This window comes from Phalacrocorax aristotelis, chromosome 10 (genome assembly GCF_949628215.1).
Source record: "Phalacrocorax aristotelis chromosome 10, bGulAri2.1, whole genome shotgun sequence".
In the NCBI taxonomy this organism is placed as follows: Eukaryota; Metazoa; Chordata; class Aves; order Suliformes; family Phalacrocoracidae; genus Phalacrocorax; species Phalacrocorax aristotelis.
Genome location: NC_134285.1, coordinates 25498239 through 25511999, shown reverse-complemented (window position 1 = coordinate 25511999; position 13761 = coordinate 25498239). Strand labels below are relative to the sequence as shown.

The 13761-nt window shown below is 46.6% G+C and overlaps 1 protein-coding gene across 4 annotated transcripts in view; it reads left to right on the top strand.

Annotated features, from left to right (window-relative positions):
• The first annotated feature begins 902 nt into the window (after window positions 1-902).
• XPO6 (exportin 6) overlaps window positions 903-13761 on the top strand; it is a 56833-nt gene continuing 43974 nt past the window's right edge. For 2 of the 4 annotated variants that reach the window (XM_075105979.1, XM_075105977.1), the window contains exon 1: window positions 903-1354. In XM_075105979.1, coding sequence (XP_074962080.1) covers window positions 1352-1354 — 3 coding nt within the window. In that variant the 5' untranslated portion in view covers window positions 903-1351. The remainder of the gene's footprint in view (window positions 1355-13761) is intronic. The other 2 variants (XM_075105981.1, XM_075105980.1) reach the window with 1 other exon arrangement.

Sequence of the window (13761 nt, the reverse complement as noted above, 5' to 3'; positions counted from 1 at the left end):
GCAATCTCTTGTAACAGCAAATGCCATGGGAGAGTTTGGGAACCATAAGAAGTGTTTTGATCTGTATTAACTTCATCGGTTTGGGGCTCCAGTTGGTTCCAGCTTCTTAATTTTGTCAGGCAGCAATTAGGGGCTGGATTTCCTGTGTTTAAATTCACACGCTGTTCTGGATCTCTCCATTAACATCATCTCTCCTGGCCGCACCAGGCGTCAGAAAACTGAGGGCCACAAAGAGCCCCAGGTTTGGTTAAAACTGGGTATGGAAATGGGTGTTTAGGGACCGTTTTCTACGTGATGTAGCTTTGCTATTGTTACTGACGAGGACTTGCAGCGTTGGGGGTTCCCCCTTCCCAGTTCATTTTAATTGTTTAGTTAGTTACACGGGCACAAAGCCAGTAACCACAGGTAGTGTCCTTGTAACTCTCTTGGGAGGTTGAGAGGAGCCGAGAGGCAGCACAGTCCTCCCTGAGGGTCGAGGTGAGGGCCAAGGCGTGGGCCTAGGTCCAGGCCTACGCCTAGGCTGCCCCATCGCGTTGCTAGACAACGCGTGCCCCTCTCCCGTGGGCGGAGGCTGGCAACGGGGAGCGCCCAAGCCCCGCCTTTCGGGAGGCGGGGACAAGAGGAGCCCCGCCTCCAGAGGGCGTTTCCCCCCACCGACACGCGCGGGCACGTACCCTACCCCGGCCGCCGCTCCCTGCCGGGCGGGAAGAGCCTCTCGCGCATGCGCAGACGCGCTGGGGTGGGGCGACGCGCACCTCCGGGCCTGCACCTGCCCTCCCCCCTCCCCGCACCGTGAGGCACCGCGCCCTTCTCCAAGATGGCGTCTGGGGGCTTATCCGCGGCGCGCTGCGCATGAGCATGCACCACCGCCTCGCCTCTGGTTGGCAGCGGGTGCCCGGCGACAGCTTCCGGCGGGAGGGCGGGGCGGGACCGGCGGAGCCGCCTCCCCGGTGCGCGGCAGGATGCGCCTGGCGTAGGCACCGCTGCACCGATAGCCGCCGCGCCGGGCCGGACCGAACCCCGCTGGGCCGCGCTCCGCTCCCTCTTCTTCACTCCCGTCCCGGCCCTTCCGCCGGCCAACGCCGCGCCCTCCCGCCCCGCGAGGGCCTGCCCTCCGTCGGTCCTTCTCATCGCCCCGGGGCTCCCCGTCCCCGCCGGCCGGGGGAGGCCCGGGGGCTGGGAGGCGGCGGCTCTCCTGGCGTGGGGCCGCCAGCGGTGCTCGGGGGCTCTGCGGCCGGCGGGGGCTCGCCGGTGCATGGGCGGGGAGGCCCCACCGCCGGCAGCCGCCGGCCGTGAGATGAGCGGAGCGCGGGGCCCTGCCTAGAGCTGCTCCCGGGAGCCGCCGGCAGCCATGGTGAGTGCGGGCGGGGAGTGGGGCCGCCACCGGGCCCGGGGGCGAGGGGTGGGCTGCGGCCTGCCCCGGGCCCGCCAACTCTCGGGGCCTGCCCTCGACAGCGGGCGGCCGGGGCCTGCTGCGGGGAGCCGCCGGGGCAGCGGCCCGGCCTCTGGGGCCCCGAGGGGCCTGCGGGTGCTAAGGGCGGCCCTCGCCCTCTTGAGCCGCCGTGGTGACAAATTTTAACAAGATGTGGAGGCAGAAATTCAGCCTGGGAGCATTAGTGCCAGGGGGTGCTGAGAGTCCCGGTTTATTTCCAATTCCAGCCGTGAGCATGCCTGCTTTGCCTCCGGTTTAGCCTTGGAGAAGCTGCAGAGATGACCCGGGTTCCTTTCCATGCAGAGTATTATTTAATTTTGCCATAGATACTGGTCTTCAGCTGCCTTCCAGCAGTGGCAGTCGCAGCTATGTACAATCCTACCGAGAGATGGGGAGCTGAGATATAGCATGCTTTGATTTGCACAATCTTTTTTTCTTTTGATAACAAGCAAGAGGAGACATCTTCAGTCCATTGGGTGCACGCAGTCAGGCTTGCAGGGCTGGTAGGTGGAAACCTGTCTTCAGGGGATCGTGATGTTGCTCACTGTCACCATACTGAGCACCGGCAGCAGTATGCTAAGTAACAGCTGCTGTTCCTATTTTTGCCTTGTTTTACCTGCAGGGAAACATTACATCCCAAATTTGCTGGATTGATAAAGGAAAGCCACAAGCATGTACTTTGTAGTTGATCAGTAAGGAGATGTGTTCAGCAGCCCTGGATCTGCTCACGGAAAACTGTCTCCTGCCCCGTCTCACCCAGAGAGTCCCACTGGGCAAAAGCAGTAGTTACTGATCTAGTTTTCAACCACGTTCTAGCTTAAGCTGTCTTAGATAAATTAGGCTAAGGCCTTGCACCCCTTCAGGAAATTGGGACTTTGGTTTGCAGTTGTGAATTTCTTCACCCAAGAGCCAAAATAGTCACATCTGCATGTTGTTTGCTGTGTTCCTGGTACCATCTATTGCTAGTTTATTGAAACCTTGCTCTCTGGAGCCTATTTAAGTTGAATTTCATTAGTCCCTTTGAGAAGCTTTGCTACTCCATACAGCGTCTGCGGGGGTGGAATATGATCATCTCCCCAATAAATACAAGTACAGCCTGGTACCGCTGGGTCTGCATGCACCTTGATCAGTCAGACATGTACTTGCCTGCTCAGGATGGACTGCTGACTCGTCTGCCAAATGTCACCGGCCTTTCTGAATTTAGCTTCAGCTGAAGCTGGAACAAAGGGTGATATTTTTGAGGTGGATTCTTTTTAGTGAATACCCCTGGTTCACAGACATGAATAAATACTGTGGTTAAGTTCAGATAATTCAGTAGGTCAGTTGTATCTAACAAACTGTAGCTTTGCGTGTGGAAAGAGGTTAGTGCGCACTCTGAAGCACAACACTCTAATAATTGCATGTGGCTGAAGGGCTTCTTGGTTTTTCCCTTGCTTTCATGCAGAAATGAACATTTAGCCTCCTGAATTATGCCTTGTTTTCTTTTTTTCCTTGAACATCCAATATTTAGTTCAGCTACAAACAGAGTACTGGCTTTGGAAGTTGAGAAGCCATCTTTGGGCTATACCGCAGAATTTACTGTTGTAATTCAGCATATGATTACTGTGCAAGATTTTCCTTATGTTCCCATTACCTTGGAGCTTACAGATGGGCATGTTCTGCGGCTAGTGTACCCTCCTTCCTGGAAACGGTGGGAAAGTGTGAAGATGAGATGCTGTAAGGCATACTGGGGGCAAATAGAACATAATTAAACTCTGCTGTCAGAAATACAGACTCATGGAAGCAGATTTTTAGTTGAAGTTGAATTGGGTTGATATGGAAGAGTAAGCAATGGGAGCTATAATGAGTTAGAGCTTGATTAACTGGGAAGGAATATTGGAAACAGCAAGTTGTAAAGTCAGAGCACCCAGCAAGGCAGGAGGGGAAACCAGTGATTTGAACAGTTTCTGAGCACATTATGCGTCATAGAACAGGTGCCAGTTATGTGTGCTGAGATGGTGCTAATGGCTCAGAGATCTTAAGCCATCATTAAAAAGCTATTTAGTTACACAGGAAGCTTGAATCACTCTTCTGCTTGCTGAGGCATTCGTAAGGAGCAGCCCTACTCTGTCAAAGTTTCTGGTTGTCGTATCATGTGTGGTAGTACATGCTTGTGGCATGTCAGACTATCGGTGCATGCTGCATGTCTGCAAAATACTTCTCATACAGCACCCAGTTTGTGGTTTTCGGTGAAAAAGATGTGTCAATGTTGATGATGTCGTGATATCTTTGTAAAGAAAACAGAGTATTGTAAAATGCTCTTGCAAAATCTGCTGCTCAAGCGGACTTCTGTGGAGTCAAGTTAACCTCTAAACACTCTTCAAGCTTTTCTCTACTAAAGTAGAGCAGAAAGTATTAATATTGTTTCCTAGCCAACTTTAGGGATCCTTCTAGATGATTTTAGTGAACAGCTTCAAAATAAATACTGTTTGTAGAGCTAGTCCTTGAATGCATTTGCATTTTGCATCCAAATAAGCTATGCATTTGTCTCATCACTCATTCTTTCACCTTATTTCTGCTTCCACTAGCAAGCATGAGCCACCTTTGAAGCCATCAGAGCTCATTTATGATCTCCTGAGCCATATCAGTCACCTGGCAAGTGCATTGGTAACTCCCATGTGATGTTGGAAGACAGGTGATTACCTCCTAGCAAATGGATTCTTTGATCATCTGGGATTTGTATCCTGCCAGCAACTAGAAGAACAGCTTAGGAAAAGGGACTACTTCTAGGAAATGCTGTTGTGTTAGGTAGCAGATTTAAAGGCGAAGTCAACCCTTCAGTCAGAATGGCAAACAGGCTTCTCAAACATGTTGGCTTGAGTTACAAAACAAGTCACTCTTCTTTCATATTATCAGTAGGCCTCAAAACATGTAGCAAAGTGGGAAGCAGACAATAGAAGTAGCAGCAGCAGATCCAAAGAAGCTTCTGTCCCTGTTCTGCATGAAGCAAATATAGCTTGCAAAAATGGAAGTAGGCAGCGGGTGTGTGTAGCTTGGATCTTTCTAAGTTTTCCACAGCAGCTTCCTAGATTTTCTTTTATAACCCATATTATCACCCTCCAATTTTTTAAACTTTTTTTAGCAGTAAGTGCTGTCATTTTCTTGTGCTTAAAGCTTCCTTTGGAGACCTGACAATGGTTTAAGCCTTCTGTTTGCTAAGGAATAAAGTATGTCTCTGGACTGCAACATATCTAGCCAGGTACTTAGTGACCTGTGTGGTTGACATGGGGCGGGCAGTGGACACTGTCTACCGGGACTTCTCCAAGGCCTTTGATACAGTCCCCCACAGCTTCCTCCTGGAGAAATTAATGTGTTATGGCCTAGGCAAGTGCTCTGTGCAGTGGGTGGGGAACTGGCTGGCAGGCCGCACCCAGAGGGTGGTGGTAAATAGCTCTTTTTCAAAGTGGCAGCCTGTCACAAGTGGGGTCCCCCAGGGATTGATATTGGGCCCGATATTATTAAACATCTTTAAGTGGTCTGGATATTGGGATCAAGTGTAGCCTGATGAAGTTTGCTGATGACACCAAGCTGAGTGGGGAAGTAGACACTCCCAGAAGGGAGAGCTGGTCAGCAGCAAGATCTGGATAGGCTGGAAGAGGGGGCCAGCAAGAACCTTATGAAGTTCAACAAGGGGAAGTCTGATGTCTTGCACCTGGGAAAACATAATCCAGGAGTGCAGCACAGACTGGGATCCACCTGGCTGGAGAGCAGCTCTGTCAAAATGGACCTGGAGGTCCTGGTGGACAGGAAGCTCAACATGAGCAAACAGTGTGCTGCTGCGGCCAAAAAGCCCAATAGGATGCTGGGTTGCATCAAAAAGGGCATCACCAGCAGAGATAAAGAAGTCATTACCCCGTTCTACTCAGCGCTTGTCAGGCCACACCTGGAGTACTGTGTACAGTTCTGGTCCCCACTATAAAAAAAAAATGTAGACAGGCTGGAAGGGGTCCAGAGAAGGGCCACCAAGGTGAACAAAGGACTGGGAAGCTGCCATATGAGGATAGGCTGGGAGAACTGGGGTTGTTCAGCCTTGAGAAAAGGAGGCTCAGAGGGGATCTCATCACCATGTACCAGTACTTAAGGGGTAGCTACAAAGAAGACGGAGACTCCCTTTTTACACAGAGTCACTTGGATAGGACAAGGGGGAATGGACACAAGTTGCTTTTCCGATTGGACAGGAAAGGGAAATTTTTCACAGTGAGGACAGTCACCATTGGAATAACCTCCCCAGGGAAGTGGTTGACTCTGCCATGTTGGAAACTCAAGATTCTGCTGCACAGGGTGCTGGGCCATCTTGTCTAGACTGTGCTCTTCCTAGAAAGGTTGGACTAGAGGATCCCTGAGGTCCCTTCCAACCTGTGATTCTATATTGCTGGTGAGCCATAGGTTATTCTGGCACCCTTGGTTACCAAGGAGCTTGCTGCTGAATTACTGAAATAGCTCACGTTTAATATGTATGTCAGTGTAGCTGAGCTGGTGACCCTAAAGCTGGATTGAATCTGTGGGCTGTGAACTAGCCTGTGTTTGTGGCCCACTCCTGATGTCCACTGTGCAGGTGGCTGAGGACATCGTTGTGGCAGGAGGCAGAAGCAGCTTCTTGCTTTTGCAAAAACCCTCTGCCTGGCTGTCCCGTTGCACCAGAGACGCTTAAATCCTGTTTGGGCTGCTGCTGCCTGGTCCTGAAGCAGGAGAGTTGTGGGGATGTCTTCCTACAACAAGAGACGGAAAAGATTGTAAAGCTTGCTGTCACTGAGCATACTGCCTGTGCTGTGGCAGGCAGGAAGCGCTTGCGCATGGTGAAGTGGCCTCTGCTTGACTGGAGGTTTTTGAGACCAAGAGGGAGCTGGAGCGTATCATACCCGCCCCCAGGCAGCGCCTGCTCTGATGCTGCTGGCTGATGTGCAGCATCAAAACTAGACTGCTCTGTTGTAGTAGTGTGAAGTTCTGTCAGCTTTCTGTATTTCTTCTTAAAGTACATAGTTTAAAAATAAAAGTAAACCCTTTTAAAAACCATTCTGACTTGCTCTTCTGAGTAGAGAAACAAGAGAATAGGAACTTTGAAGTTCTAGCCTCGGCTCCAACATCTGGCTTCCGTTTTTGGCCTTCAAATAATGTCGTAACTTTCTGTGCCCCGGTATTATCCCGGCTTTATTAAATCAAGAAAAGGGGCCTGACACTTCATGCTGGTGAACTGTGTCATATATTTACTAGTTCTGCTCAAAGCCTGCGTAGCTGCAGAGCACAGCATGGTGCAGCGCCTGGCTGGGTGGGCAGCTCTGCCTGGTGTGACTGCCCCAGCAGTAGCGTCTGTCTGTGCTGGCCCTGTCTGAAGGCTGAACCTGTGCGTCGCTTTTGGTGAAGTTAGAAGAAAGGGGAATTAGAACCGAGTTTGTAGCAGGAAAGCTGATCTCAGGTGTGGCTGTTAAGGATGCTTCTCCCAGAATGAAAGCTTTTTCTCTGAAGAAAATAAATAATTTAGCGGAATGTTTATACATACTACATTTCAGGATCTATAACTAAAGTCTGTGTGCCATATTTCAAAGACCCAAACAGCTAAATGTAGGCTGCACTGTCTCCTGACAGACAGCTATTAAGACAAAATCGTTGAGCTTCAAGGTTTATGAAACTAGCTCTAAAGGCCTCTTTCTGCTAGACGGTGATCATGGCAATCAGCTGATATTGGTTGTTGGGATTATTTTAGTAGAAAAGCATTAAAATCTGGTATGTATTGCTAAGTTCATGCAGTGGGGTTTGGTGCTGCAAAAAGATTGCTCAGAGTGCAGGTGCCTAAAAGCACAGAGGAGTCTGGTTATTTTAATGCACATTATTAGGTGTTGCCATTTAGATCAGGGAGAAGGAGCTGCTATTATTACATTTCTTAAAGGATGCTGATATATGCAAAATAATAATAATAAAAAAACTTTAAAGTGTGTAGACTGATACCTGCTTGGTAGAATAATGTGTCCTAAGATCCTTACAAATCATTATCCTTTATCGGTCAGCAGATATTTCCTGTTAGTAACTATATTTGTATTTGGGTCACTGCTGCATCCCAGGTGTTAACATGGCAATATTCTGCTTCTGGATAAAAAAAAATGTTTTCAAAATAAAATGCCCAGAATACCATTTATTAGAGGTAAAGTGCATAGCAATTGGCTTTTCCCCCTGCTGATTGTGACATTTCAAGATGTTGCTGACTCATCCAGGCAGCCTCTGAGGTTTCTTGAGGAACCTGGGTCCTCTGGAAGGTGTGGCTTGTCTGAGCCTGGGCTCAGCAGCACCTCACGTTTGTAGAAGGTGTTTCTGCAGTGAAATAACCTTTCTCCACCCGTACCCCCTACACACACATCCTTATGTCCTTTTACTGCTTTCTTTATCTAGTGTCTTGTTTTCTATTTAAATCAGGATAGGAAACTGTCACTCTACCTGAAGTGTTTCAGGCTCTTTTAGCAACTTCACAAATGCCCTGATTTCTGCCCCCCAATCTTCCCTGATCCCTCTCCTATGGGGATCATGCCCAGAATTACATTTGTTTTACCTTTTCCCAGCTCCTTGCATTCATGTCCCAAATTATCTTTTATTTGTTTCAGCATCTCCTAGTTTGTGGCTGAGTCTGCAAGTGTGTGTGTATTTTTAGCAGTTTGACTTAATATTGTATTACGGCTTTAATTGCACCGTGAATTTCTTCCCAAGAGGGATTGTCATGATTTCTTTTTGTTCCTGCTTTTGAGACAGGAGCGTACTCATCTGTTTTGTATACTGGCTTGTCAGGATGCCAAAGTCAGCAATAAAGGCAGGGGATGCAGCCTTCTAGAGGAAAGAGTGGCATGTTTATCTTGCTGAAAAATCTGTGTTCTGCTTGGTTGATTCTCTCCTACTTCAATGCGTAAAAACAGAACAGATTTCTTCTGCATTGCAATACCGCTAGTTCTTTTCTTTGGGATTGAGGGCAGTTTCTTCCACTGAAGTTTGTCTCAGTGGTTGTTTTCCTGGAGTAGTAGCTGGTGTCAAAGAACAGTGTTTAAAGTCAAGGTCTGGAAGGGATACAGTAGAGAGCTGCTCTGTAGTGGTTAGATTTTTGTCGTCTCCCCCCTCTCCCCACCCCATACCATTGCCCATTTCCTTTGCTTCTGGAGAGAGGCCTAAATTTTCTACAGTTCCTTGGCTTGCTTTTTGCAAACATAGAGGGGAAAAAAAAAGGAGGAGGATGATGCGATCCATAGTTGTAATCTCTGTGCAAGTGTGAGGTGGGTGCTCAGCAGCAAGGCTGTTCCTGCTTCCATCCGTGTCCAAGGGCTGCACCAGCTGCTCTTCTGCTCCTGCCAGCAACCCTGGAGACCAGGAGAAATAGGTTGTGGTGGGGAAAGGCGGAGGAGGAAAAGTCTGCTTTGCAGCAGCTTGCAGCAGAGTTTCAGCTGCTTTTTCTTGTTTCCTGCTGGTGCGTGATGAAGTGGGTCAGGTCGTGTTGACCAAAGTCTAATTGTGTGTCAGGCCATCAGAGCCCCCCGGTCCCGGGGAGGGATAGCCCTGTGTCAGCCTGTCAGAGCCCCCTGGTCCCAGGGAGGATAGCCTTTCCCAGACGGTTGCCCCAGAGCTGCAGGAGATGCAAGGGTGAGAAGCAGGCTGCTGTTGTGAAATATTCCAAAGTGCAGAAGCATTGCAGATACCAACATCTTGTTTTTTCTTTAAGTGGACTCGATGTTCTTCCTGCATGTGCTGTCCTTTGGAAACATTTACAATTAAAAAAGAAATGGTCTTGCAGAGTTATTCCCATGGTGTTGTCCCTGATAGCTTCATTATACACTTTTAAATGCCCAAAACAAGTTTTAATGGTCTTGCCAGTAAGTAAAATTGCAACATCAGTCTTCTTTTCTCCTCTTTGATGGGGATGAGGGTCTTATATTGTATTTTTGTATATTGTAATCATACCTCCCTGGAAATCAGGTCTGGCCAGTGTAATATGTTGGGTAAGGTATAAGTCTTCTCCCGAGTTTACTATAAACCTTGCACTGATGTCACTTTGCGTGGTCTGGTGTTGGGAGTTTTTCCCCAAGCTAATGGGCTTAATCCTGCCAGGCAGAAGTGGATGTTGGAGAACCACCTGGAAAATGAGCAGTTGGGATGTGTCAGTGCAGTTGAAAACTCGGCGGGGATTTGCCTTTCTGTAGATGGAGCTGCATCTGAATAGAAGTGCTGCTTTAAGAAATATGCTGAATAATTGTTTTCTTCTTATATTCACTTTCTTTTTTGCTTGTCCTAGTGTTTTCCATTTCCAGCTCTGCATATGTGCATACTTTCAGAGACTCCTTGAGTTAGGACTGCAAACAACTGCAATTCAGAGTGTTTGTCTGGGTATTATTGTGAGTTACCTGTAGGTTGAGATAAATAAGTGCTTATTTGTGGCTTTGCAGACAGTAAGGTGTTTGAGAAGCGTTTTTAAGAATCTGTTAATGCATCTTGGACAGCTTAGTGCTGATATGCAAGCATGCCAGGTTTACGACTTCTATCACGCATTTTTTTTCTAGTTTCCTCTGGTCAAAGGTGTGCCACATCCAAACAAGTGGTGAGAAGCAAGGTTTTTAGCATTTTTAAATGTCAAATATCCATCTGTAAAAGCAGTAACAGTGTTCTTTGTAGGAAGACTGGGTTAAAACTTGAGGATAGGTGTGGGTTTTTTTAAAACTGACTTCAACTAAAAAGGCCATACTTTGTACCTTTCTTACATACGTTTTACATTTTCTCATCTGTTGATTCTTCTGGACCACTTGAGTAAGAAGATGCAAGCGTTTTTCTTAAGGCTTTTTATTTTTACAGATTTTATAAGGAGTTTTTTATTTCTTCCACAAATACATACACACCCCCGACATACTTGCGTCCAAAATAGTATGGTCTTGGGATCCTTTTCCCATCTGCCTTTTTAAAACTCGTGTTACTTCATCTAAAATGGCAGGGGAAGTGTTACCTCAAAGTGAGTTAAGCTGCGTGCATTTGTGTGGGCCAGTCCTGGGGTCCTGTTTGTGCAAGCCTAGATTTGCTTATGCAGAGAAAAGGGAAGTGATTTGTACCCTGTGACTGAGGTCCCAGAGCTCCTGCATAAGCATCACCTTACAAGAAGGGACGGGACATCCCTCCAAGGTGTCACAGGCTCCTTTGAAGCGTGGCACATCCTGGGGAACCTGGCAAAGGGAGGGGGTGAGGTGAAATGCTGAGATTGCAAAACTGTTCCCTTTAGAGATGAGTTTCTAGACTTCATTGGATGAGAGTTCAAGTTGCTTCTGTACTCTGGGAGAGTACCAGAGTCACAGCCAGCAAGAGTGTGGCTTGTAATGGCGCCATGTCTAAACCTTACTTTGTGTATGCCAGCTTGCTATGACTATTTTATTCCTTCAGTGGGTTTCTTAGAGAATTTCTAGGTGTTGAATTTTAATGCCCTATGCTTGCAGTGTTTCAGTGTAATGACTGTCATTTGTAAACAGCAGAGCAAATGTGAAATGCTTGAGGGAGAACAGGCTGGGTACTGGACTTGATTATGTCAATTAAGAGTTACTGGTTTAGAAAGAATCACACTCAGACACTTGAGCCTATTAGTCAAAGTTCAACCTTAAAACCTGAAGTCTGGTTAGCTGAACCTGCCTGTACAAGAAGATTTAAGAAATAAGATACTTAAGGGATTCAAAAAGGTGCCTGACTACTTGTGTAGCAGGCACTGTTTACAGGTAAGATGATCTCTTTATCCCGTTCGAGAAATCAGATTATCATTGCTGGCTCTCCATAGCCTGTTCCATGCAGTAGTGTTCAGCCTGTGGTCATTTTTAGTCCTTAGCTGATGCTTAAATAAAATGTTTCCTGAAGGGTAGCCTGGAGTGATGAGTTGTACAGGTGGAAGAGCCTTGAGCAGCTCTGGTGCTGCACAGCAGGGAGATGGAGAGTAGCGTAGTGCCTTTATTCCTCCATCAATTGCCTTGAGGTAAACTTTTATAGTAGATTTTTTGCTTAAGTTGTGGTATAACAGAAGTGAGTTTGCAAAATTTGCACCTCATTAGTGAACTGCTGAAGTTGGGGCTCTTGAAACAAATGAACCATGTAAGCAGGCTGTATTCTGTAGCCAGGCGATCTCTTGAAATGGCACCAGGAGCCTGAACTGTTCTCAAAGCACAGAGTGAAGCAGAGTCTAGTTTCGGTTCATTAAACCACAAAAACATCTCTGAAATGCAACAAGGAAACTCAGAATAAAGGCTGAGGTGTGTCTTGATACCATCAGCAGTATACTGCCGGGGAGCACGTATGTTGCAGGGTCTGTGTGCTGTCTCCTAATTTAAGACCTCTGTGTGAGATACTGGGAATAAGTGTGAAACCCCAGACTTCTAAAATCATTAGCTGGAAGTGGTTAAATGTAGTAAGTAATGCTGTCTTTAAGCCACACAGTTCTGCTTCTTGGTAGGGTGCATTCATCCTTTCTAGAGGATGTGTTCGGTATCATACAACTCTTTAAAACACTTCATAATTCTGCTTTTGTTGCTAAAAATAATACCGTGCTTCAGTTCTTTCATGAACTTCATTGCATTGAGTGACCCATGGCTGTTCCAGGGGTTCACTGAAGTGGTGAAAATATCTGTGCTTTGACAGCTACAAAAGGAGGGTTTTTGTGACCCACGCAAGGAAGATCGAAATGACCCAACATCTTTCTGAGAGCATAATTACTAATTTACGTGTTCATTATCATGTTATGTTAGGGCTTCGGCAGGGAGGGGCTCTGAAAGACACCCTAGTAGGTAGTAAATTGCTACCTTAGTACATGGCATGTTAGGTATATGTATTATTAAATTAGCCATGGCTGACTTTCCTTAAAAATCATCTATATCACTAAAAAAAATATAATCGAAGGAAGAAAATTCAGCAGCTAAAGTGTGGTGGTTTGTGTCTAACTGTACTGTTAACGAACTGCACAAAGCTGGAAGCAGACGGCTTTGAGGTGGAAGAGGATGGAGCAGTGTAATTTAGCGAAGGCAGGGCGATGATGAGTTATTTTATGCTAGCAGCTACCATTGTGCTGTCTGCATGATTTTTCTTTTCTCTTCTTAACACTATACACAAGCTTTGTGGTGGCATTATAGCAATTCCTACTGGGAATCCTTCAAACAAGGGCATTTCACATTGTGTGGTCTCCTGCAGTCCCGCTCCTGGAGGAGTTGCTGGTTAAGAGCACAAGCTGGTAGATGTAGTGGCTACTCATTTTAGCAGAGCTGAGTAAAATGTGATAAGATCCAAATCTTGATAACCAGGAGGACACTGAATTGTGCTGGGCTGTGTGTCTTGCACTGGCGATGGCAGGAGACGTGGTGGGTAGGAAGGGGATGTAGAAGCAGGCTCAAAAAAATTAAAGTCAGGGCTGCGCTGGAAAAATACATTTGCTATTAATATGTGGTGTAGGGAGGCTTTATGGGCTGGTAGGTGTTGATACAGTGTGAAAAGTGCTTCAACAGTGCAAGTGTTGAAGGGAGGGATGGAACAAGAATGGGCGTCTGAATTAAAAACACGATGGTGTGCAGAGGGGTGGTGACTAACAGCTTCCTAATGGAGGGAGATCCCATCTTCTGTATATAAGAGTAGAGATGTTGAAGGGGGTTTAGATCTGCACTGAAGACTTCTGGGGTTCAGCAGACCAAGTGTTTTCCCTACCTGCTGCTGAAAGAGGTGTTTTTAAGGTTCAGCTTTTGTGGTGTAAAATCCATTCTTCCATGTCTGAGGAGGGTGTTCCAGTGCTGCCTGAAGGATGGTTGGAGTCACTTCTGTAACACTGCAACTGCAATTAACATCTTACTAAAAAAAGCTTTGTAAAGGGATTACCTTAATTTTGTCTTGGAGTATATCCATTTCCAAACACATTAGAAAAAAATCAACAGACATAACCTTGCTCTTACAGTTGTCCTCCGCCTGAGTTGCCATATTTAGAGCATCGTTTGTATGATCGATACTCTACTGAGCTGTTAATAGCAAACATTAAAAGGTTAACGGTATATTTTTATGGCAAAGCATTAGAGAAGAGCTTTCCTCTAAAATAAACAATTGCTTTAGAGAATGTAAAATGAAGTAAAAAGATACGAAGTGAACTCTGAAAGCACTTCTGGAGAAAATTGAGAGTGTTTTATAAAGAACTTATCTTCCAGAATGATCAGGTAGGTACTTTTTTAAGGGGAGGATGTTGTTTGGTTATATGCAAACTAAAATTAGTGTTGTATCTTCTATTAAAGTAAATGTGCAATGTCTAATTTGCAATCCAGAAATCATTC